The sequence below is a fragment of the Dreissena polymorpha genome, chromosome 1 (genome assembly GCF_020536995.1).
Source record: "Dreissena polymorpha isolate Duluth1 chromosome 1, UMN_Dpol_1.0, whole genome shotgun sequence".
In the NCBI taxonomy this organism is placed as follows: domain Eukaryota; kingdom Metazoa; phylum Mollusca; class Bivalvia; order Myida; family Dreissenidae; genus Dreissena; species Dreissena polymorpha.
The window spans coordinates 186,349,249-186,376,780 of record NC_068355.1 but is presented as its reverse complement, the minus strand read 5'-3'; the positions used below and the strand labels follow the sequence as shown (position 1 = coordinate 186,376,780).

Here is a 27,532-nt window from a genome sequence, read left to right as displayed (position 1 = left end):
AAGAAGGCTCCACATTGCTTGTATACAGCATCTATTTGAAAATGAATCAGGTTTTATTCTATGAAATATGAGCGATTTTTAAATGAAAGGTTTAAAGACGTGCGTCAAACGTAAACAAGGAGAAATTAACAAGTTTATGGATGATAGAGTGATGTGGGCTTTTCTTATTGATTGATTTTAATTAAATTCTAATATGATTAAAATGCACCGCTGTATAAGTTGTAATAATTTGAACGTTCAACATTAAATAACGTATTAGTAAACAGTTACGTTTTATTTCGCAAATACGCATCTACGTTTATTTTTTAAAATCATCTACGTCTAATGTTTTAAGTCATCGACGTCTAATGTTATAAACTGATTTTCTACATGCGTTGCAATATAGTAGAGAAGTAAACGAGCTTTATACCAAGAAAGATACAGGACTTTTAATTACATAACTTTTATCAATTAATAAACAACGTATCCATCAAATGGAATTATTTCACGAGCAAAGGAACATTCGATAGAGTAATAAGACTTTAAGGGAACAAATATTATAAGGGGGGAGGGACTTAAAGGATTTGTAAACAAGTTCAAAGAACCTAAACATGCAGGTTTTGGAAAGAAGAAGGTTTTTCGGTAGTGTTTTCATTCTGACGACAATTTTATGTGCATGTAATAAGTATAAATTGATAATGTGACGTCAAATTTCATCATTATCATCAACAACACCACCTTAATAATGACATTAATATAGTAACTGTATCGGTGCCACTTCCATCATCTTGACAAACACCGACGACATCATCAGCAAACAAATTTTCTTTTAGAACAACAACAACAGCAACAAAAAGAACTACTTTTGCATGAAATATCAAAAACAACTACTACTACTACTACTACTACTGCTTCTTTAATTAGGAATAGCTTGTATTCAATGTAAATTGTTTTTATTTGAATTTAAAAACAAATAACTGTGATGATGATGATGTTGATGATGATGATGATGATGATGATGATGATGATGATGATGATGATGATGATGATGATGATGATGATGATGATGATGATGATGATGATGATGATGATTATGATTATGATTATTATGATGATGGTCATCATCATTTTTACTTAAACGTCCATTAGTATTAATTTATGATATAAATTAAGTTGCTGTTGTTCCTGTAACTAAGTGACTACTTCTGTACTCCAACAACTATTGATACAACTTTTATTATTTGTTTATCAAAGCGCTGCGAGGTTTAAAAGCACTAAGTTTTCTCATTCACAGAAGGATGTGGCGACATCGGGACATATAACCCCGGAGCGCACATTGCCAATACCGGAACTGGTATCGGTAGGTCGTTTTAGACATATTTTCCTCCGTTTTATCGTTATTGTTATATATGCAAAGTGAACTCAATGTAATTGATAACATACACGTAAACGGTCATTGATGCCAAACACGTAAACGGTCATTGATGACAAACACGTAAACGGTTATTGATAACAAACACGTAAATTAACACATAATTTTTTATCTGAACTCTTTCCACTTTCGCCTTGCTGCGGAACGCTCAACAACTGGAAATTCTTTGTGACGTCAATTTGGGACGTCACGATGCATCTATGGCGGCCGACATCGACATCAAGTTACGAACTTATTGCGCAACAAACATTTACAGGTAACGGAGATCAGACAAACTTAACTTGATTTTATTTAACAAGTTCCACACAAAAGTACAAGCTAATTCTCGGAAGGTTATTAAAAAATCCGCATATCTTTACACTGAAATTAAAGAGGGAATAATGACATTCGGCGTTTCGATTATTTTGTTTTACTTTGATTTTTTTTCACAAATAGAACAAGTACACTGTTTTACACCTACGCCTAACAAATGTTCGTTATAAATTAAAACAATCAGTTGCCACAATTTTAGTCACCGATATTCTGATAACATAAACGGCACAGCAAAATATTGAACATCAGACATGTATATTGAGTGTTTGTCAGAAGAGAACGAAGAACGTTCACATGATTTTCTCAATAATTTTCCGGTCCTAATAATGTATTTAAAATGAAAAATTCTCAGCAATAACATAACAATAAATAAAGAACTTCCACATGATTTACTTAATAGTTTGTCGTTCTTTATTTTGTATTTTAAATGTACAAATTCGCTTATTTTCAGGCGCCGTCGGACTAAACACTCCTTTGTCGACGGGTACAGTAGAGGTTGAAATCGATGACGTCATAGGGTGGTATGTGTGACATCACTCCATGTTCATGGCCGTTTTTGATTTAAAATTGTTATATTTATATACGATATATAAAACAGTTCATATGTGTGTGAATAAATGAACACTATTTACTTCATACACTTCCGGTTCATAGAAAACATTGTATCCGATGGTCTGCCCTTCCGCGAATGTTAGTGCTGCTATCGAGGTAAAAAGTGAATAGTGTTACCAGTTGACTGTCTTTTGGCCCTATTCCACCACGAAAACAAGCCCAAGATTCGCTACGATTTATCACATTTATTGAATCGGGAAGACTCGTGACAGTCTACGATTCAGTTACGACACTGGTACGATTGAGTTACGACGAATCGTGGATTTCGGTTGAAGTCTTGCAAATAGGATCGCGACTTCACTACGATGTGTAAGAATCTTCTGCGACTGTACTACGAACGATGAAGATCGGTCACGACTAAGCTAGGACCTCACCGAACGCACCCATTAATTCGGCGCCAATATCTACTGATATAGATTCTAACACCGCACGCGACTTGTTTTCTATAGACATAGAAGGAAATCAAGTGTGGGTTATTCTGCAATTAATTGTGGGCGGAGCTTTATGTTTCGAAAATAGTTCCGAATAAATAAAGAAAACATTGCAGTAAAATACACGTGCTAAATCCCGCTATAAAAGAAATGCAATAAATGTAGCATGTATATAAATGTAATGAAACAACAAATTGTATATTTAGTGATAAGTGGCTTGACCACGCCTGCAAAGAATGTTTTTTTTAAGAAACGTAATTAAGAAAACATTTATAGCATGTCAGCTTTTCAAAAGAATTAATACACGTGTGTTCATTTAGTTTCTATTAGTGTTGTTCTCAATGAAAGTGATGTAATTTGCAAAATATTTATGAATGAAAACGACGTCATATGTTTGTACAATTCAATGACGTCACTAAATAGTAAATTTTGTACTAAGAGGGACAGGGTATTGGAAAATATACTTCACGTCCAAAAGCTTGAACCAAATCAATCCGAATCGTGTTAGAATATGAATAATATTTTTATATGATGGCTTGTTGTCGAAAAACCGACAGTAAGGAGTATAGATTCGTGTTATCAAAGCACTCGTGCTCCGCATTCGTGATTTAATTCCTACGCATCTATACTCCTTACTGTGGGTTATTCGACAAAAAACATGATAGAAAAATAATAATTCTTAATCATTCTTTACAAAATCGTAACTGTTTCGTAACTAAATCGCGAGAATCTTAGCGGGCTCGTAAATCACTCGGGGTGAACTCTTGAGAGTCTTGACAAAGTCGTAACTGATTCGTAGACAGATCACGTGATCACCGATTTCCCGATTGAGTCACGAATTACCTACGAATCTATCACGACGCCCAAGAACGCACTAGGACGCTGTTACGAGTCAACTGCGATTAAATTCTGTCTTGGTCAAATTTTAAACACGTTAAAAATCTGGCCACGATTTTTCCGGACCTCACGAGTTGAAGGAATAACTTACGATCGGCCCGCGACTAACTACAAATGAGTTAGGACCTTCGCCGATTGAGCTAAGAACGTCCCCGACCTCAAAATATTGGAAATCGGGACAAATCGTGGGGAATCGGGTCGAAGTGGAATTCCCCTATTTGTTATTGTTACGCAGTTACACATCCGGTGCAGAGCTCATTCCTCCCAGCGTCGCAGCGGGTTCGAGCACCCAGAACCAGGTGCTGGCGGCCCCGGTCGTTGGGACGGAAGTTCCCTGGGCGATGACGCCGGATACTGCCAATACCTACGCCGCCGGAGCGGTTGTGACTGCCCGTAAGTAGCGGTTGTCTATGTATATCGCCAGCGAATTCTCACATATTTACATCGTTTGAAAAAAGGGTACGTCTATCAACATTTGGTTTGGTCGTCGCTCACTTTGTCCTTTTTTTAAAGTTCTTTTGGCCATTGATGTGATTTTTGTGGTTGTTATGTTTGGTTTTATTGAGTGATTCATATGATTTGATGTGATTGACGTTATCGATATAATCAATACGATTGCTGCGAGTCTGAGTATGTCTTAAAGAAGAAAAAACATACAAAGAAGAAACCAATGAAACAAAAACAAAACCGAAAATAATTTGTATTATCAGTTAATAGTTATGTTATGAGCTCGCATTTATTTCATTATGCGTATTCAGATGAGGATCCAGTAATCGTGGACGATAGCGTCACAATCAGCGACACTAAGACGTCACAGCCGATATTCACCATTGACGTCACGGATGCGAACACAACCGATCTCGTGGCGGTTACTTCCGGTTTCAGCGTCATGAAGACTGCCGGAAGTTCCCTTTTCTCGGTGGTTAAGACTGCCACGGGATGTACGTCTTGAAACGATTATTTTCAGCAAGGAAATATATGATCAGGCTATGATAGATATGAGCCGGTCTTCGAATATTGTAAACTCATTATTATTCGTGGGACATGAATTTTCTTAATTCCGTGGGACATGAATTTTATTGATTTCGTGGGACATGACTTTTCTTGATTTCTTGGGGCGTGATTTTTCTTGATTTCTTGGGACATGAATTTTCTTGATATCGTTGGACATGAATTTTCTTGAGAACGTGGGACATGAATTTTCTTGATTTCAAGAGTTGACCGACAGTGTGTGTTTTTCTTTACCATTTTGGGAATGAGGCCGTGTCCCTTTGGATGGGGAAAATTTGCGTCATTTTGCCTAAATTGGGGAATCAGTGTTGTAATTGTTTTGCTAAAAGATGCTTCAAAATTGAGAACATAAATGATTTCAGTTTTAAATATACTAAGGTTGAGCTCAAATGGATGAGAAATGGACAAAATATTGAGATCAATTCTTTTTGCAAACCTTCTATTGGGAATTTTTAGCTCCTATTTCGAAAATTATATACCTTTTTCCATTGGGAATGGCTCCGATTACCAGACTTGATTTTGATTGAAAAAAAAACAACACAACAACAACAATGCATTATAATCCATAATTTTGCCAACCACTGATGAACTTTATATTATGGCATTCAAAAACTTGGCTGCTATCTCAAAGGACAAGAAAGAAAAGGTCAATATCACACGTTTGGGTCAAAATAATTCTTTGGGGGCATTTGTTACTTACAGTGACAGCACGTGAACATTACAATGACTTAACTTGTTCAACAGTATTTAACTTCTTCAGGCGTAGCAACTACTTTATGTACATAGTTGTATGCCGTTGTCCTCCAGTACTTAGTTTTCACAGTACATGTATAGGTACGGCTTTTCAAATAAATAAAAAAATCTAGACGACATTGTCTAGTGAAAAAACCCTGGTTATCTCCATACCTTATTCTTTAACAATATATATCAATTCAAATTTTCAGATGATATTCGCAGCGGCGCCTCCTTGAGTGCCGGAAGTTATCCACTGACTATCACTGCCACCGACCGCTGCGGCGACACCGCTACCGGAACAATAACAGTCACCGTTACGAATACAGTAAGTGTTACGTCATCAGTGACCCGTCAGAAATCGCGTGACGTCTCACACAACGTGACGTAAAGAACAGTGTGTCGTTAAAGAAAGCTGACGTCGAAACAAGTTGACTTGTGATTTAAGATTAATTTCAGTTATAATCCTGGTCGACGATAATAAGCTAGTCTTATGTGGGTATTTTGTCCAAGCTAATTTTGCTCTAAAAGTAGTGCTAAATTCGGTGCATGCCAGATCTATCAGAGTAAAACTTTGTGTGAGCTTACCTTATTTTTTCTTTTTATTTATTGGGGAATATCAGTGAACCATATATGAAATATTAATTCAATTATTGCTTAATATTATTAATGCTTTTTAATGGATAATGCATCGAAAAAATTCTCAGAGATTTAAATATGATAATCTACTGTTTTGATGAAAGTGAAAACTTTCGCTCATGTTCACTTTTTACTGTAAAATGACATCGTTTTTAGGTCATTACGTGATTATTTCAGAAAAATCCCTAGTCCCATTTAATTAAAAAATATGTTCATGAATGAGTGAATATATTTATTTTCTATGTCATTACTAGCGGATGTACAAAATTATTGTCTTGTTATTTAATTCTTTTTAACAGTTTATTAACATTTTAAGAGGTTTAAACTTAAGACCTTCGCGGGAATAATACATCCGTCATTTGATCGTAAAAGATAATGAAAGAATTCACTTATTGTCTCATTAATAGTTTTTTTCTGTTCGAAATAAGTAATAATATTGCATATTTTTCTCTATAAACTACAGGAAAACATATATCACATATTTTTGATTTAATTGAAAGCCATACATTCAAAATCTTATACAATTTGAAGATTTCATATTATAAGTACAAGTATACCTAATTATAGTATTTTGGCAAATGTGAACGATTATTTACTTAAACAACTTGACAATACTCATATAAATGTATTTATTTAATAAATTGCTCTTAAGATGTTTAAGTATCAGACATCTTCTACTTAGCATTTTGTTAGCGGTTTAAGAAGTCTATAAATAAAGTGATTCAAAAATTATATAAAACGTTTATCGTTTCTGGTTGAGTTTATGTAATGCAACTACTTAATGAGTGAATTTTTCTGAATTAATTGACCTCTACTCTCTAGGCCCCGGTGTTTGTTCCGGTTTCTCTTCTGACCGTTCACCCGACCCCGATCAGTGACGTCACGACAACGGCTAGGTCTCTCTATGCATTTGACGTCACGGACACGAACCCAATTACGTGCACAGTCGATAACACCAAGTTTGAAATCAAAACGGTTGGATCAGGTTCGTATTATTTACAAATCTAAGAAAAAACTTTAAAAAAGTACGCCCCGCCTGCACTGGAGTTTCGTTTCGGAAATGCCTATAAACGAAACTTTCCATTAAGGCTGAAAGTGTCGTCCCTAAAAAGCCTGTGCGGACTGCACAGGCTGCTATGTGATTTTTTTTAATGAACAAGAATTACGCTCTATTTTCTCTAAACGAGTCATCTGACCAACAATAAACAAACTCTTCGAATAGTTCATACTGAGACATATAGTGAGTTTTATTTTTATTTTCTTTAAACATTTAGGCTGACTATGTTTTCACTGTTTTCATTTTTTGAACTTATTTTTAAAAAATGTACTTTTGCACTTATTTGAATATGTTAAATGAATTATTTATATTTTCTTCATTTTTTTGTTAAATATGTGTTATTTCTTATTATATTTATATATAATTTTCATATAATTTTCGTTTTTATTACATTACTCTGATTTTTTTTATTCAATAAATTATATTTTTAGTTCTTGCAGTATTATTGTCAACTAGTTAAAGTTTGCAATTTGTTTTATCTGCAGCCTACGAACTTTGGCTGAAGGCGGGGTCAGCGAGTACGCTGAATCATGACGTCACCGCTGTAGAATCCATGACGATCACGTGCAGTGACCGGACGGACCAAATCACCAGCAGTTACAAGGTGGACATTCGGACGCGGTACGTGTACATTTAAGCGGCGCTCTGGGAAAACGGGGCTTAATGCAAGTGCGTACAGTGTCGTCTAAGATTAGCCTCTGCAGTCCGCTTGTACGGCATTTTACTTTTAAAGCCCCATTACTACTCAAAATCAACGAAAATATTGTACAATATTTCGTAAAATAAAGTTGAACAATTAAAAATCAGTGTTCCTAATGGCAATTGCCGAAATTTCAACGCCAGATGTGGTCTGGTAAAATAGATGTTTGTAGACACAAAATGCTCGTTTTTATTAATGTTTTGCATATTTAATTCCATTTTAGTTTCCCGCAACGATATGTATTCATACGACACATTAACACTAACATGGTACCATTTTAGTGTTCATTTTATTTGCGGGAAATTAAAATGGAATTAATTGTGTCACAAACATATAAAAACGAGCATTTTTTTATCTACAAAAATATATGTTATCATATGACATCTAGCGTTGAAATTGTGGCTATTGCTATAAGGAACACTGATTGCTTAGGTGTTAACTTTATTTTACGAAATACTTTATGAAATTGTCTTTGATTTTGAACGTTATAGAGGCTTAAAAGAAATTCTCTTTTTTATCAACAAATCCTGTTAAAGCGAAAAGTATCGTCCCTGATCAGCCTCTGCAGACAAGACAGATAAATCTGGGACGACACTTAACGCACATGCATTAAGCCCCGTTTTACCCCAGCGCGGCTCATCTTTTATCGAATTCACCGGTATTCTCTCCTACATGAGCACCGCAATCGGAAGACCGCATGGACGCAGTGTTTCGGAGTAGCTCGTTATGTCGGTCCGTTGATGTATCCGGAAAGCTGCGTCCTAAGCTATGGACGGTTGCATTAAGTCAAGGCAATGACAGATATATGAAGTATTTCAAACTGTGGATCGCCAAAGCGTTGCGGGCATCGGGGTGGGGTGGGGGGAGGCAGCGTGAGGATTGCAAGATACAGGCGACGTTCGATTCCAGGCATAGAAGTTGTGTATTTTAGTTCCCGTTGTGAAAAACCCAGCAGACTGAAGAAAAGCGTTTGTTTTTAGATAACATGGCCTGATATTTTTTGGACAACATTGAAAAAACATGTTCATATATTTGACGATTTTCCAAAGTTGTGTCGGTAATTCCCAAAATAAAAGAATAATCGATATAACTGAGCGAACACACTATGGACATAGATATATGCTTCTTAATCCGTTTTGTTATGGCTTAGACTTAGATATTATATATCTATATCATGGGATATATTTCACAAGTTTTGTATCTTTCTAAATCAAAACATGATTCTTAATAAATGGTATTTGCTTTACTTTCAAATTGAAATAAAAGTTTATGTTCTTTAAAGGTCCCCGTTCTAACCAATTTTGCCGGTACTTCCGGTCCGCTGGGAGACCTATCGCCAGTGGGAACTTCTGTTCACCAGTTCACCGTCACCGACCAGGATGACGCCATTTCCTGTTCCATCAACGCGCAGGAGAGCGCAAAGTTTGGCATCACTAAGTTGGATACCGCTACCGGAGCGCAACGTAGGTTTGGTGACGTCATTTCGTGAATGTGTAGACGTCGTTGCGTAAGTTTGTTGACGGTAATACGCACGTAGAGTGACGTAATTTAAATGATGATGATGATTATTGTGATAGTTTTGCAGTCATTTATATGATGATGATGATTGTAATAGTGGTGTTGTTGATGAAGAGTAGGAATATAATGATCAGGATACTGCTGCTGCTTATGATGATGATGTTATGGTGATGATGATGATGATGATGATGATGATGATGATGATGATGATTATGATGATGATGATGATGATGGTGGTGGTGGTGGTGGTGGTGATGATGATGATGATGATGATGATGATGATGATGATGATGATGATGATGATGATGATGATGATGATGATGATGATGATGATGATGATGATGATAATGATGATGATGATGGTGATGATGAGGAGACGGAGGAGGAATTTTCGTTAATGCGAGTGTTCAAAGATGGTTAAATGGTTTAAATATCGGTGACACCTTTGACTAAGCCATCATGGTAAGGTGCTTTTTTGACAGGGTTCGACGTCATGACGATTGCCACGCTTGATTACGACTCTGCTACGAGTTACACGATCACCGTCACGTGTACTGACGCTATCAACCCTGTGACGTCATCAAGGACCATCAACTTAGCCGATGACGTAAGCATAGTAAAAATCAATATCTTAAAACGATTTAAGTATTTGTTAAAACGTGTTTTTCGAATAAGTCAAAACGTTTATTGTTAGGCAAATACTGTTCGCTGAAGTCGAGGTGAACGATTAACGTATAAAACTATTGACAATACATATGTCTGCATTGGCGTAACTTTTCCCAATATACATTATAGCACTCATTCCGTTGGTTTTTTGGTTTTGGTATTCCATCGCTTGAAAAGTGGGAATATATTTCTTTGAACCTATACGTCGGTCGGTCGCAATCGTGATGCATCAATTATCTCCGTCAACCTTCGTAAGATAGATCTCAACAATCGTGATACATCGACTATTTCCGGAATTCTCCGTAAGATTGATTATGCAACAAATCGTCTCCTGAACCAGACTGTGTAGATCGGCATTTTCGTTTCCCTTCGTTATCAAGAGACCGTTTGACTTACGACCATCTGAATTGGTATGCTGGCTACTTGGAAAGAGCAGACGACGCCTTTTACTTTCTGGTCAAAAGGTCACATGTCAAAGTCATAGTGCTTGTAAGATGAAATTCGTAATAGCAGCAGAGCTAAAGAATGGTTTGATCTCGGATAATCTTAGTTCAAGGTCCCGGCACACGGGCAACATCTGTAACATGTAAACTCAGTTAATTTCTGCAAGATATATAGATAACGCTTCGACTAAAGATATCCCAAACAAGTGTGTTGGTTATTCTTAAAGAAAGGAAGTGGCCAAAAATGTTGAGGTTAATTAACTGGACAGGCGTGTTTTTTTACATACGATATGTCGTATATATTAGTTCGCTGTCAATATGGAGATGGGATACGCCTGTCGATTTGAACATGAAGAAATCAAAGATCACTAAGGCTTTTGATATTGAAAAACAAAATTTACATACTGATGCATTGGCTGTATGTCGGGGATATGAATATTTTTCGAACATCATTTTTCACTTGTATAGTAGTCTTCTGTGGTCGTTATGGCTTCAAGCAGGTAATCATGTTTCCAGATTTATGAAAAAACCTCATTTAATTTACACACTGCTTCAGAAACCCGTTTTCTCCGGACTTCCGGCTACGTTGTCGCCGGCACGTAACGATGGCTTTCAGACGGCGACGTTACTTTGCACGTTCAGCGTCACGGACGCCAACGACCAGAGTATTAGCACGTGCTTGATACAGGTTAGTAACTTCGGGCTGTTTCGGGAATTCCCGGTACTTCTTCGTCTTTTACCGTTTTGTTTAAAGTTTTAATATGACACCAATGACCAAAGTGTGATCATTTGCTAGATACAGGTAAGTAACTTCGGGCTGTTTCGGGAAATCCCGGTACTTCTCCGTCTATTTCCGTTTTGTTTAAAGTTTTATATGACGCTAACGACCAAAGTGTTATCTTTCGCTCGATATAGGATAGTAACTAGTAGAACTGATCAATAAAAAATCTACATTGTTGTTTCGGGAATTCCAGGTACTAATCTTCTATGCCCAATGGACCATGTTGTTTACAATTTTGTTTTAAGGCTTGTTTTGTTTTGTTCAAAGTTTTGTTTTGGAAATAGCCGTTACTTTTCCGTCTATTTTCGTTTTGTTTAACGTTTTGTTAAAATATTCAGTAATACCCGGTACTTCCAAACCTTTTCTGTTTTGTTAAAAGTTTGGACATCCCTGTCTTTCCATGTCCATAGCCGTTTGTTTAAATTTCAGTTACCCCGGGTAGCTGTTTTCGATACACACTTTACTTGTATTACAAACAGCTATTTCTATTTATACTTAACATATGTACTACCTGTGAAACAAAATAGAGGGATTAAACTCTTTTAAGTGTAAACAAGCGTTTGAAAAGCATAACACAAATAATAAACTTGTTAGTTTTCTAATATAATCGATTTTTTATCACCTCATGCTCGCAAAAATATAAACCAGTAATTCACGAGTGGCGCAGTCCTAAATGCAAATTACAATTGAGTGGCTCAGAAAACCGGGCTTAACTCATGTAAGTAAAGCGTGGTACTAGATTAGCGGATGCAGTTCGCACAGGCTTATCAGGTACGACACTTTGAACCGAGACCGTATTTTTGTTTAGAAGAGACTTCACTTAAACGAGCAAATTCCATAAAAAATGAAACTGTTGTTCGACCTGCACATGCAAATCTGGGACGACAATTTACGCAAATGCTTTACGTCTAGTTTTCCCATAACGAGTCTCAATTCATCTTATCACTCGTAAAATAAAATGGACTAATCAGGGACGACACTTTCCGCTGTTATAATATTTTTTCATTTAAAGAAAGTCTCTTCTAAGCAAAAGTCAAGTTTAGGCGGAAAGTGTCGTCCCTGTTTTGCCTGCGCGGACTGCACACAAATAACCTCTACTTATCCTGCAGGCGCCGATGGACAGCTTCTTCAACCTGGTTCCCGGCACGGCGCCGACATTTGCGATCTTGGGTCAAAGCCAGCGTGACGTTGTACGCAGCGTCATCACTCTCCTCGTAAACGTCCAGTGCGATGACGACAGATTGCCCGCGAATACCATTACCGAAACGTTCACTGTTCCCTTACTTGACGAGGTATTGTGAATAGTGTTAATTCGTCGGCAAGATATTTCGCAATCGAGATACATCGGCTTTCTCCGGGCTCCTCCGTAAGATAGGCAGATTTAAGCAATAAATCGTCTGCTGATCCAGAGTGGAAATTTCGTGTTTGTTTTTTACTACTTAATACTTACTTTCACAGTTGCTTCACTTGATAAGGTACTATAAAATCGTTATATTCGTAACAATGAAATTTCTTGGTTTAAAAAAATGAATTGCTCGTTGACATTTAAATTCGTTGATTTCTGATTTGGGATAAGAGAAACACAAAAATGCCTCGATCATTTTTCTATTTCTATTTGATTCGCGGATGATCAACGAAAATAACAACAAATGATCATACAGTATGTTACGCAAGATTATAATGCTCACACAAAATATAGCTTACCCACATCTGTGACTTCTTCTTGATATTGTGATATTTTCAAAATGTGTGATTTTTGATAGTTTTCATAGCATTAATTATTTTGAGCAAACAAAATGTTGCGCATTTAAATGTGTTATCACATTAAAAACAAACACGAATAAGCCTCTTGGAAAACGTCGCTTAATGCATGTTTGTTCCAGTTAAGCCTTTGCAGTCTGAACGGGATAATCAGGACGATCTTATCCACTTTAAAGGAATTTTTTGTTTACAGTGCGTCTCTTCTAAAATCCATTTAAGCCGGTAATTAATTAATGTCTTATGATATTTTAATATAGATTTTCTTCTTTCTTAAGATAAATGTATAGTAACAATTGTTGGTCGCGACTCGTTTTGTCAAATTGACTGCAAAAAATGGTAAAAAAAACAAATGGATGATGATGATGATGATGATGATGATGATGATGATGATGATGATGATGATGATAATGATAATGATAATGATAAAAATGATGATGATGATGATGATGATGATGATGTTGATGATGATGATGATGATGATGATGATGATGATGGTGATGATGATGATGATGATGATGATGATGATGATGATGATGATGATGATGATGATGATGATGATGATGATGATGATGATGATGATGATTATGATCATGAAGAGGATGATGATGATGATGATGATGATGATGATGATGATGATGATGATGATGATGATGATGATGATGATGATGATGATGATGATGATGACTATGATGATGATGATGAATGATGATGATGATAATGATGATCATGATGATGATGATAATAATGATAATAATAATTATTATATTAATAATAATAAATGAGTGTATTTACTATTCAGCCTCCGACATTCGTTTTGGGAATTCCCGGAACATCTCCGTCTATTTCCGACTCGACCGTCATGGCGACGTCACTTGGTGTATTCACCGTTACCGACCCCGACACGACGTGCAGTATTATGTCACCGGTGACGTCAGTGTATGAGATCACACCCTCGATGTCACCGGCAGATCCTCAAAAGCCGGGTATGTTTCTTCCAAATACAGCTTGGCATAATACAACTTGTCCGGGCGGAAGATGTATATTTCATAATGAATTTTATTATTATAATAACTACACAAATAATCCGTCTTTCCAGGTTTTCGAATCCAATGACCTTAATGAGCCCATTCTAACGCGTTTCCGCTGAAATCCACAGGCTTTTAAGAACAACAGCGTTGTGTCTACTCGCTGTATTAGTACTAGGCGTTTGTTCCACGTTTGCGATGATGGGCATTACAAACGCTATATTATTTTATTGATTTTGATAGATAATTATCCAAACACGAATATATATTTTAAAGATTGTTCCAACTCACAAGTGCTCTTTTGCTCGTGTGAGTAAAATGCATGCATTCTGTCGTTGAATCAATGATACATTTAAAAAAAAAAAAAAAAAAAAAATTAGTCCGCACAGGCTAATCAGGGACGACACTCTACGCACATGCATTAAAAACCCTTTTTAGGAATAGTTCTTATGATATTATACAATGACGTCACATTTTTTACTTCACGTCCGATTGATATGACGCTGATCAGGAACCAATCTGTTTTCTGATATTATAATTGTTGCAATAATTAAGTAGTGCATCCAAAAAAATCAATCGTAAAACGAGTTACATGTTCCTAGCTTAAAGATCTAGCATCTTATTATTTTTGTTTTCTAACCACAGGAATTTAAAGCTGGTTCGGTGGCTGTGCGACGTCATTGGGGAACTACGGACCCGGATACGACATGTTCTGTGACGTCACCTGTGACAACAGTCTATGAAATCAGAAAAATTGCGTCACCGACCGATCCCTAGAAACCGGGTAACAATTTAGTCAAAAATAAATGAACCGCGCTCTGTGAAAAAAGGGGTTAAATGCATGTGCGTAAAGTGTCATCCCATATTAGCCTGTGCAGGAACGACTCTTTTCGCGTTTATGATATTTTTCGTTTCAAGAAAGTCTCTTCTTGGCAAATTGTCCTGTTAAGGCGAAAAGTTTCGTCCCTGATGAGCCTGTACAGGACCGGGCAGGATGATCTGGGACGACACTCTACGCACATGCCTAAACCCCCATTTTCACAGAGTGCGGTTCATATAAACATTTGAACTGTTGCTGTAAGTATTTAACTTATTTTTATATGTAAGTATTTAACACGTCTTAGTAAACGTAACTCATACGAGCCTCGTTCTTGGAAAACGGGGCTTAATGCACGTACGTACAGAGTCGTCTCAGAATAGCCTGTGCAGTCCGCGTACGCTCATCAGAGACGAGATTTTCCGCTTTGAAATATTAATTGTGAGGGCTGAAATCTAGTTCCATTGTATTACAGAGTTCAAAGTGTGGATCAGAAACGCCGTTACCCAGGCGTCTATCGACTTCAATGACTAGGCTGTTCCGCTGCCGCTAACAAGCAAGTGCACAGACGGGAACCTTGTCAATGACATCACGGGGACGTTTAACGTCAACATCGTCGACTCGGTAAGTTGCGTTCACGTTTTTAACCCATCTATGCCTAGTGGACTCTCCCATCCTTCTAGATGGGATCAAGTTCTTTCCAAAATTAGGGATGTACAGTATATTTATAACTATAGTTAGAATATTTCTTACAGAAATTCATTTAAGCAAACAGCGCAGACCCTGATGAGACGCCGCATCATTCGACGTCTCATCTGGGTCTACGCTTTTTACCAAGGTCTTTTTACTAGACGCTAGACATACATGGGTTAAAGGATATGGAAATCCTAATGAATTGCTTGAGGAGCATTATACTGTTTGTATCAAAGACCTATAGATGTTATCTATAGGTCTTTGTTTGTATATTGTGTATGCTCTTTCAAAAACGACCAATCCTGATTTTTTAAAATACATTCTCAAGAACTGATGCAATTCATATAAACATTGACACTTCGTTTCGAGTGTTTGTCGCTTGAACCCAAAAACGCAAATTGCGCGTAGCTATGCCGGCAGCAACAACTTATTCCGAGTCTATAATGTTTGACATATATATTTGCTATCGAGAGAAACATTCATTTTTCGGCTTGAGCCGATGTTGTTGGCTTGAGGGTTTAACAACGTTTTGTTGAAAGATACGAGCCTATTTCTGAGAAGACCGGGTTTGATGCGTGGGACTTTTAAAGTGTCGTCCCATATTAGCCGGTGCAGACAGCACTGTTTTGGACGTGTGGTCTTCGATTATTGATAAAAAGTATTGACTTGACTTTGTTCTAGCTAGAAATTCAGTGAATATCCATGCCAAATGGTAACTAGTAACAGATAATCTTCGATAGTGATGACGTAATATCCTGTGTAATGATTTTATTATTTGACTTCAGCCACCGGCTTTCACTGCACTGCCTGCTACCGGATCTAACATTTTCGACGGTCTCAAACACGCCACCGAAACCCTTCACACATTCAGCGTCACCGATAGCGACGACACTGTTACGTGCTCTGCAAGAGCGCCGGAAAACGCCCTTTTTGAAGTGGTCGCCGGCGTGGCACCAAGTAATAAACTGGAAAAATCAATACCAATTTAATCCTCGTTCTGGGAAAACTGGGCTAAATGCATGTGCTTTAAAAGTCGCCCCTGAGCGGACCAAGGCTAAAAGGTGACGACACTTTTCACTTTTATATGTTGTTTTCCTTTTTATGAAGTCGATTCTACACGAAAATCCAGCTTAAGCGGAAATTGTCGTCCCTGATTAGCCTGTGTAGACTGCACATGATAATCTGGGACGACACTTTACGACCATACATTAAGTCTAGTTTTCACAGAAAAGACTCAATGGAGTCACGGATAAATGCGTTTTAAGGTCACATCAGTTTAAGTTTTATATGACCTCGTATATAATACTCATTTTAAATTGTCAGATAACGCGGAGACGTTATTTTCTACTGTATGCAATCACAGTTGTGCCTTTTATCATACCGTTATGGTGATATCAACGTTATACACGATGCAGGATCAACGGGGTTCACAGGGCTTTACACACGAGCGGGGCAGAATGTAAACACAACGTTAAGAACTTTATTTTGTAAATATCTTAAGTTGTTGAGATACATTTGCACAAATCTTTTGTCAACAAGTATAAGGCGTTGTCAGTCGCTGTAACACGTTGTCAATTAGTATAAGGCGTTGTCAGTAGCTATAACACGTTGTCAACCAGTATAAGGCGCTGTCAGTCGCTGTAACACGTTGTCAACCAGTATAAGGCGCTGTCAGTAGCTATAACACGTTGTCAACCAGTATAAGGCGCAGTCAGTCACTATAACACGTTGTCAACCAGTATAAGGCGATGTCAGTCGCTTTAACACGTTGTCAACCAGTATAAGGTGCTGTCAGTCGCTATAACACGTTGTCAACCAGTATAAGGCGCTGTTAGTCTTTATAACACGTTGTCAACCAGTATAAGGCGCTGTCAGTCGCTATAAAACGTTGTCAACCAGTATAAGGCTCTGTCAGTGGCTATAACACGTTGCTACCAGTATAAGGCGCTGTCAGTCGCTATAACACGTTGTCAACCAGTATAAGGCGCTGTCAGTCACTGTAGCACATTGTCAACCAGAATAAGGCGCTGTCAGTCTTTATAACACGTTGTCAACCAGTATAAGGCTTTGTCAGTCGCTATAACACGTTGTCAACCAGTATAAGGCGTTGTCAGTCGCTATAACACGTTGTCAACCAGTATAAGGCGCTGTCAGTCGCTGTAAAACTTTGTCAACCAGTATAAGGCGTTGTCAGTCGCTATAACACGTTGTCAACCAGTATAAGGCGCTGTCAGTCGCTATAACACGTTGTCAACCAGTATAAGGCGATGTCAGTCGCTATAACACGTTGTCAACCAGTATAAGGCGCTTTCAGTCTTTATAACACGTTGTCAACCAGTATAAGGCGCTGTCAGTCTTTATAACACGTTGTCAACCAGTATAAGGCGCTGTCAGTCGCTGTAACACGTTGTCAACCAGTATAAGGCGTTGTCAGTGGCTATAACACGTTGCTACCAGTATAAGGTGCTGTTAGTCGCTATAACACGTTGTCAACCAGTATAAGGCGCTGTCAGTCGCTGTAACACGTTGTCAACCTGTATAAGGCGTTGTCAGTCGCTGTAACACGTTGTCAACCAGTATAAGGCGTTGTCAGTCGCTATAACAGGTTGTCAACCAGTATAAGGCGCTGACAGTCTCTATAACACGTTGTCAACCAGTATAAGGCGCTGTCAGTCGCTATAACACGTTGCCAACCACTATAAGGTGCCGTTAGTCGCATTAACACGTTGTCAACCAATATAAGGTGCTGTCCGTCGCTATAACACGTTGTCAACCAGTATAAGGCGCTATCAGTTGCTATTACACGTTGTCAACCAGTATAAGGCGCTTTCAGTTGCTATTACACGTTGTCAACCAGTATACGGCGCTGTCAGTCGCTATAACACGTTTTCAACCAGTATAAGGCGCTGTCAGTCGCTATAACACGTTGTCAACAAGTATAAGGCGCTGTCAGTCTTTATAACACGTTGTCAATATAAAAATATTCAGCAATTAAGATGTTATCAATAAGGGCACATTGTGATCCAGCATACTGTACCAATAGAGGATGGAAAACAGCGGATGCTCGTTAAAGGGCAGGGCGGCCTTTGGAAAGGGCAGTGTGGCGCTAAATTGCTTTGAAAGGGGGCAGTGTGGCGCTACAAAAAATGGCATGGCGCCGCACCACGGTATAACGGCATGGATAAACACTGTACTGATGTCTGCTGCCAAGTGTCATGATTCATGGGCAGTCAGATGATTTGTTGAGATATTTAGAATTAATAACTTGCAATCTAAAAAAATAAACACAATAAACGTTGTCATGTAGTAGTGAATTCGGTTTTATTTAAAATATAAAAACAGTTATCTCCAAGTTTAAATTTGAATTTGTAGTTAAGTCAAATACATTTTCCTCCAAACCACGCGTTATTACTGGGGACCTTTGGATTGGAAAAAACAACGTTATTGCGTTTAAAACTGGGAAATTGATATTGTTTTTTTTGTGCATACAAATGCCTTAAAATGAAGAATAATTTTGTTTTCAAATATTGCATTTACTATGTTAAACTGTTATAGCTAAACTAGGAAAATAACTAAATGTTGCAATTTATTATAAAAAAAGATATAAATATTTGTTAATAATTTTTGTTTAAAACTTTAATTTGTAAATTTAGGTACTCATTTCAGAAAAATATAAACATTAAGGGTTAGAAATGATGCCGAATTTTGGCCTCAAATTTCACCAAAAAAAGACCATAGTGTAATTTCAGGAAATCCTCCAGTTAGGATAAGAAGTTTATCCCGGCTGATGTTGACACATATCTCTATGAGGTTGGGGGAAACATTGGTGAACGCTGCCTGCCCGACAACACGAACATGTCGGCTCTGTACAAGGTCAACCCCAACGCTGAGTGGGTCTTGAAACACAGACAACGCATGAAAGCCGATTACCCGCGTCTTAAAATCGTTCGACAGAGACTGAAATTTTGCTGGCAGAGAGAATGGGCAAAACCTCGTATTTAGCTGTTCTGACAAAAGCCCTCCATCCCATTTCTTTGTATAGTTTCCATTTAGAGCTTCAATAACTATTTTGAGCTCCCATTTCTATTTAGAGCTCACTTGTGTTTTTAGAGCCCTTATGTCTGTTTAGAGCTTCAATTTATATGTATTGCTCCCATTACTATTTAAAGCTTCTTTGTTATTGTATGTTTTCTGCAAAGTATTATACATGCATTATAATGACTGATGCTGGCCCTTTTTGACCCATATCCGACAGTGCTCATTTAATTTGCGTTAATCTTTCATCTTTACTTTATTTGTAGAAACCATACGATCATCCTACTGGTTCTACCCTGGGTTTTTTGTCTGAAAATATTAAAATTAATACACACATCAATGTATTAACATTACAGACACTCGCTCGTTGAATCAATATTGCCTTGAGCTAAGCGAAAAGACTTTTCAGACACAAAAGTGCGAACACACTTACACTATTATTTAAGGGCTAACTGTATCCGATAATTAAAACCAAAATCTTGATCCGCGAAACTAAATGACTGATTGACTGAGTCAGTGACTTTGTGATTGAGGGAGTGATTGAGTGAAAGAGTGAGTGTGTGAGTGACTGACTAAATGAGTGATTGATATGCATCTATTTAAAATGTATTCTTCACCATTAAGGCATAATAATGAACGTATCGAAACTACTTGAAATGCATCCCTGGGTTCTCCCTGTGCTTTGTGTTGGAAGCTTAAAGTGATATTATGGGCATCTAACAGTATGAAGGCGTCTATCGCAACCGTTGTGTTTATTTCTGGTGTTTTCACTTCATATACACTTATATTTGTTAATGCAGCATCAACATACTAAAAACAATATGCTGGAAAGAGCAAAATAATCCATTTGAATGTCAACCGTAATTTCGTTTTGACAACTGACGACAGAAATGATTCGATGAACAATGTGAGTCTTAATGTAGTTTTCATGCAGATTCGTTCATACGACACAAAGACACAATTTTGTTTTACGGATCGTTTCGGCTCAGAGGACTGGGTGAGTCATGTAAAATATAGAAAATAATACATATTTTTTTTATAAACAACTGGTAGCAAGATGAGTAGTAGATAATGGGTCAGTTACCACATTTTTACTAATTCGTTTGACCTGTTAATTCTTTTCAGCTCAATTCAACAGTGTAAAAATGCCCATACTATCACTTTAACAATTGTTTATATTCACATTGTCTTGTTTATCTATTCATCCATTCATTTTTTAACATGATCGTCCGTGTTAATGAGATAAATAACTCTCAAATCTTGAATGCAGCGATTAGATGTAATGAAATGTTTTATTTTCCGTAGTTCAAAATACAACAAATGCTTAAATATAATGGTTAGACTTAACCACCAATCAGTCAAACATCAATAATTCTTTAAGGGGTCCATATATCGGAAAAGTAGCACCGGAATCGGATTCAGGAAGACAAAATCACATAGATTGGACTATCTTATTGTTTTATTTCACTGGAATGTAAGGTGTACTGGGTTTTGCGCTTCTGTTAAAAGAGTGCTGCATTCTTATCGAAATGCACAATTTAAACTATATAATTCTTTAACGAGTCGAGATATCGAAAAATTAACACCGGATTCGGATTCAGCGACGAAAATTCATAGAGATTTCACTATCTTATTGTTTGATTTCGATGGAGCGAACGAGCTAGCGAGCGAGCGTATTTTATTTGTGCACGTAAATAGGACTTCATGAGAAAAGGGTGCTTAATGCAAAACATTTTTTGATTATAACTTTTGTATTTTTTATTTTTTTTTTCATTTTTTTTCAAACTTTTAAACAAAACTATAAACTGTTTATGTTTTATTAAAAACAAAAAAATAATTTTTTTTCATTATATGATACATATATATTTTTTTATTTATTTTTTAAAAATTGATAACTTTTGAACGGCTGTAGATATCTTAAAAATTCCAACGAACTCGTGATCAGCGTGGTCATAGGCATATATAATAAAACATCTGTTTATTTTATTTCAACTTTATTTTTTTTTAATGAATAAATTAGTTATTAATGTTTTAAATGTAACGGACATAACATTCCGCATCTAGCGCTTCAATATCATGTTCTTAATTCTATCCAACAGTTCTGCATTATGAAACAAACGTTTACAATATAGTTAAGAAACTAAATCACTCGCATCATGCCAACAACTGAGTCTGGGATTGAAGCCGGATCGCCTTGGTGAGAAGCGTGTATACCAACCACTGCGCTGAAAGGACATGCACACGTGTTTTCCCAGAGCGAGGCTCATTTTGTCTTTCAAATGAATTGTGCTGATGCAGTACTTACTGATAAGGATTTCTTGACAGCTGATATATAGATATAAACGAGGGTCGCATGATAGGAAACATGGCTTAATGCACACGCTAATCTGGGACGACGCTTTACGCACATTATGCGACTCATATCTAATGCAAGTGTTTCGAGTTTTGACTCGAAAAGCAAAATAGGTTTGCCGAATGGTTTCCATGGGTGAGTCTTGGCCCGATGTTCTACAACGCGGTCGCTAGTTTCGAATCTCTGACGACGACATTATCAGTGTGTTCTTTAAAGTGATATTGTGGGCATTTTTCACTGGTGAATGAGCTGAAAAGAATTAACTGGTCTATAACTACAAAAATAATCCGTTTTTCCAGGTTTTCGAATCCAATGACCTTAATGAGCCCATTCTAACGCGTTTCCGCAAAAATCCACGGACTTTCAACAACAACAGCGTTGTGTCTACTCGCTGTATTAGAACTAGGCGCTTGTCCCACGTTTGTGATGATAGGCGCATATTATTTTATTGATTTTGATAGATAATTATCCATAAACGATTAGATATTTTAAAGATTGTTCCAAATCACGAGTGCTCTTTTGCTCGTGTGAGTAAAATACATGCATTCTGTCGGTGAATCAATGATACATTTAAAAAAAGGCCTTTTGCCAAACTGTGAACAAGACCATATAAGATCACAAAATTATGGATAAATTATGAACAATCTTTATCAGAAACCCATATCAACTCTAAAGCAATCTTTGTTTTACATCAATTAATGTTTTATTATTCAAGAGTTCCAAGTGTGGATCAGTGCCGCCGTTACTCAAGCGTCTATAGACTTCAATGACCAGGCGGTTCCGTTGCGGTTGAAGATCACGTGTACGGACGGAAACACCGCCATCACGGGAACGTTCAGCGTCCACATTGTCGACGAGGTTTGTATTTTATCATTTGAGTCGCGTTCTCAGGCTTAATGCATGTGCATAAAGTGTCGTTCCAGATTACCCTGAGCAGTCCGCACAGGCTAATCTATGGCGCACCAAAGGGGTCGAAACTTTAACTTCTGCTTGAGCAGAAAAAAATGCTGCTCGAGCAGCATTTAAATGCTGCTCGAGCAGCATATTGCTGCTCGAGCAGCAATTTACTGGTCGAGCAGCATTTAAATGCTGCTCGAGCAGCAAAATTCCTGCTCGAGCAGCAATATGCTGCTCGAGCAGCATTTATTTTTAGAATAAGCCATTGAACCCGTCAGCCAATCAAATTTGAGCTTACAAACGGACGACATTAGCTATCTCTACGGAAACGAAATAGACCGGTGTAGCGTCAATATTGTCAGATCGTGAGATCTGACGATTTTCACAGTACCCCCGTGATATTGCTCCGATCAGTCGCCGTGAAAAATGTCAGATTGATGAAAAAAAAAATTAACGCATTGTTGTGTCAATTCAACTTAATTTTGCGTTTTAACATCTTGCAGTTATTTTCGGACATCTTTTTTTTTGGACGTTGAACCTAAACACATTGTTCACAACAAAGTTATCAAAACAGTAGTCCTAACACCATGCAAACATTTGAATTTTCAAACGATTTTCGTTTTAAATGTTATATATATCGATGATGTACATGCATAACGTTGTAAAGAAATATGGTAATGCCTAATTTACAGTCATGAGTGTTGCAGTTTTTTAATACAAAGTCAAAGATATAACATTGATTTAAGAAAATATTTTCAGATTATATATATATATATATATATATATATATATATATATATATATATATATATTATTTCAGCTTTAAAAAGTTAAAAACTGATTATGAACCAAATTCAGTTCCAGAAATGAATAATCCCAATCGGTGTTTTTATCATTATTTTAGCTAATTCACATGTACACTCAATTCAGGAAAACTATTGTATTATATTTCACACAATCATAGTTACCACTATCATCATTTATTTAATATGTCAATACGCTCGATTGGTAATTGTCGGTTCGGCTCGGGTAATGCTTTAAAGTAACCCGTGTACTCTTAAGTATACTTTAATGTACCCCGGGTACGCTAAATATACTTAAACGTACCGTTGGTCTGTCTGTCAGTGCAGTCACTCACAAACTTTTCAGTGCTTTATTTCAGAAACTCAATATAAGTTTTCAACATGAAACTTTATGGGTGTATAAATATAGCTGAGGAGAGGTGCCATGCACAAGAACCATAACCCGTCGCTTTCTGAAATAAGAGTTATTGCGCTTCGTTGTTTTTGTATGATGTAACTAGGGCTATATCTCAGATACTATAAAAGATTTTAACATGAACAGAACAGAATATTTTATTTTAGCTTAAGCATACAGCCCATCGCTATAAACATACATATGCAATAACAGCATGCGTGACAATTATATACAAAACATACATCCTTTTGAGGAAAGATCAATTAAAAAAAGTAATGACATACAACATGTTTTAGTGAGACTGTCACATGGATGGGGTTAATACAAAGTGATCATATAATGTTAACACGAAATTTAATAACTGTTACAAATATAACATTATTCTAAGCTTATTGTCTTTGTGGAAGATATATCAATTATACTACACATATAGCACATCTTCTCGTAACTTAAAGCATTTTAAACAAAAAATGGCAAGTTTTCTTAACACTATTTTGTTTGAACAATTAAGTTGTTCGATAAACTTGAACATACTAGGTTGTGATCTGTAATACTTTGGAATTAATGTCTTCCTAATATCGGCATAATAAGGACATTTAATAACATGAAACTTCATGGGTGTATAATTATCAATGCACGAGAACCATAACTGTACATGTATACTTTCTTACATAACGGTTATTGCCCTTTCTTGTTATTGTTATTTTATGATGTAACTTTTCAGGGCTATATCTCATTTATAGAACCATGCATAAGAACCACAACCCTTCACTTTCTTAAATAAGAGTTATTGCCCTTTGTTGTTTTTGTATGATGTAACTTTTCAGGGCCTTATCTCAGAAACTATAAATACAATATTTCAACATGAAATTTCATGGGTGTATAATTGTCAATGAGAATAAGTGCCGTGCACAAGAAACATAACCCTAGTACATATGTACACGTCTGATGTTACTTTACAGGACTATATCACAGATACTATACACGATTTAAAGATGAAATTTAATGGATGTTAAGATATCAATGAGGAGAGGTGTCATGCACAAAATCTATAACCCTACACTTTTTTAAATAAGAGTTATTGCCAATTGTTTTTTTATGTTGTTACTTTTAAATAAGTGAGATAAGGGTACAACCCTTCAAATAAACTTTTCTGTTAGTTCTGCACCCATCAATAATCAAAATTTATTTGGCGGGGGATATCAATTTAACGAATTTGCTTATTATTAGTCTAAACGTTGAAATAGACTTAATATTTTAAGTAGCAATGAGAATATAAGACACAACAGACTCATCAGTCATCAGTATAATGTTAGCATATCTTTAGTCGGTTACTGAACTAGGGCAAATAAAGTTAAAGTTTATCAGGTGGTCTAAAAGTTCTCACCGCCTAGCAGATAAGTCTACAAAGTATTTTAAAACCGGTTCATGAACATGAAGTGATAAGTCATTTACGCCATCGGGATTATTTATTTTAAGTCAATATGCTTTTGGAATCTTAAGGCACTCATTGAAAAATACACCACTACATAAATAAATATCTAGGTCAATTGTGATTATGTCAAGCAATGATTATCATATCAATTATTATCTCCAGAGTTATTCTTTTTTTCTTACACTTATCATAATCTAACCATCTGCATTATTTTTGCCAAACAGGTGTTTTTGCAATCTGAGCACCACAATCATCAATATTTTTGTGTGGATATAAAGATGTTATAAAAATGTAGGATTATAAAACCTTAAGTTGTATTGTGCTGTACTTGTTTAGGAGATGTGTAATACCAACTGGCTACTTCTGTTTTCAGAACTAAAAGGCACATAAGGATTTTATTAATATTTTGTTGAGTTCTCAGATTAATCGAGCCCAAAGCACTTCCTGCTACAAAAACATATTTTCGAGCAACAACACATATTGATAATATCCATTTTAATGCCGTGCAGGTCTTTACAGTGGAGTGATTGAGTCGCACAGATTTGTTTGTCACACTCCATGAATCAGAAGTCTGCGTCTCACGACTAGTCTCGATAAACTGAATCATGGGCCTGTCGCAACATTGTGGGATGCTTTTTCATGACCAAACATTTGGCAGTCTGGAAATAAAGTAAAAGTCATTCATACTTAACTTAAAAAACAACAACATTTGTTTGCAATAAGAAAAGCATATATTCACTAGATTAAGTGTTCACAAAAAATACTATTTCTGAAAATAAAATTGCAAGAACGATAGTTTGACAGTGAAAAGTATTCATGTTTTATGCATCATAAATATACAACCACATTAAGACACTGAAAAACAACTTTTCATACAAAATAATATAATGGAGCAAAGAGAATGCTTTTTTTCATTATATGACACATTAATAAATCAAAACATGAGTAATCTTCTTGTTTAACCTTTTTTCAGGGTTATTTGACAAAAGTGGGACTCTATAACACAGTTTGATCCTCAGGTTATGATATTACATATGAAATATCATGTCCTTTATAAACAAGGGCTGTTTGTAAAACATGCATGCCCCCCATATGTGCTCTCAGTTGTAGTGACAGCCATTTTGTAAATATGTTTTTTGTCACTGTGACCTTGACCTTTGACCTAGTGACCTGAAAATCAATAGGGGTCATCTGCGAGTCATGATCAATGTACCTATGAAGTTTCATGATCCTAGCCATAAGCTTTCTTGAGTTATCATCAGGAAACCATTTTACTATTTCGATCACTGTGACCTTGACCTTTGACCTAGTGACCTGAAAATCGATTGAGGTCATCTGCCAGTCATGATCAATGTACCTATCAAGTTTCATGATCGTACGACGTAGGCATAAGCGTTCTTGGGTGTTCATCCGGAAACCATTTTACTATTTCGGGTCACCGTGACCTTGACCTTTGATCTAGTGACCTCAAAATCAATAGGGGTCATCTGCGAGTCATGATCAATGTACCTATCAAGTTTCATGATCCTAGGCATAAGCGTTCTTGAGTTATCATCCGGAAACCATTTTACTATTTAGGGTCACCATGACCTTGACCTTTGACCTAGTGACCTAAAAATCAATAGGGGTTATCTGCTAGTCATGATCAATCTACCAATCAAGTTTCATGATTCTAAGCATAAGCATTCTTGAATTATCATCCGTACCATTTTACTATTTCGGCTCACCTTGACCTTTGACCTAGTGACCTGAAAATCAATAGAGGTCATCTGCTAGTCATGATCAATCTACCTAACAAGTTTCATGATCCTAGGCATAAGCGTTCTTGAGTTATCATCCAAAAACCATTTTACTATTTCGGGTCACCTTGACCTTTGACCTAGTGACCTCAAAATCAAAAGGGGTCATCTGCGAGTCATGATCAATGTACCTATGAAGTTTCATGATTCTAGGCCCAAGCGTTCTTGAGTTATCGTCTTACAACCACCTAGGGGACGGACCGACAGACCGACCGACATGAGCAAAGCAATATACCCCCTCTTCTTCGAAGGGGAGCATAAAAATTTGCGTACGAAACAAATTTGGGTACGAAAAAAATGGGTATGAAAA

At 36.7% G+C, this 27,532-nt stretch overlaps 1 protein-coding gene and 1 long non-coding RNA gene across 2 annotated transcripts; both read left to right on the top strand.

Annotated features, from left to right (window-relative positions):
* The first annotated feature begins 1,611 nt into the window (after positions 1-1,611).
* Positions 1,612-12,511, top strand: LOC127865049 (mucin-5AC-like). Its single transcript, XM_052404937.1, has 10 exons — positions 1,612-1,667; positions 3,899-4,056; positions 4,422-4,604; positions 5,619-5,734; positions 6,868-7,030; positions 7,588-7,706; positions 9,085-9,265; positions 9,803-9,927; positions 10,986-11,117; positions 12,320-12,511. The coding sequence occupies exons 1-10, from the start codon at positions 1,612-1,614 to the stop codon at positions 12,509-12,511; spliced, it is 1,425 nt and encodes a 474-aa protein (XP_052260897.1).
* A 2,173-nt stretch (positions 12,512-14,684) lies between these two features.
* LOC127864269 (uncharacterized) lies at positions 14,685-16,630 on the top strand. Its single transcript, XR_008041663.1, has 3 exons — positions 14,685-14,780; positions 15,289-15,437; positions 16,292-16,630. It is a non-coding gene; the product is annotated as an uncharacterized LOC127864269 (long non-coding RNA).
* Positions 16,631-27,532: the final 10,902 nt, after the last annotated feature.

Bases quoted from the DNA above. Each gene is read 5' to 3' on its own strand.
- LOC127865049 (XM_052404937.1), top strand. From the start codon at position 1,612: ATGGCGGCCGACATCGACATCAAGTTACGAACTTATTGCGCAACAAAC. The intron at 5,735-6,867 runs GTAAGTGTTACG...TCTACTCTCTAG, and splicing joins CAGTCACCGTTACGAATACA to GCCCCGGTGTTTGTTCCGGT. The intron at 11,118-12,319 runs GTTAGTAACTTC...CTTATCCTGCAG, and splicing joins TTAGCACGTGCTTGATACAG to GCGCCGATGGACAGCTTCTT.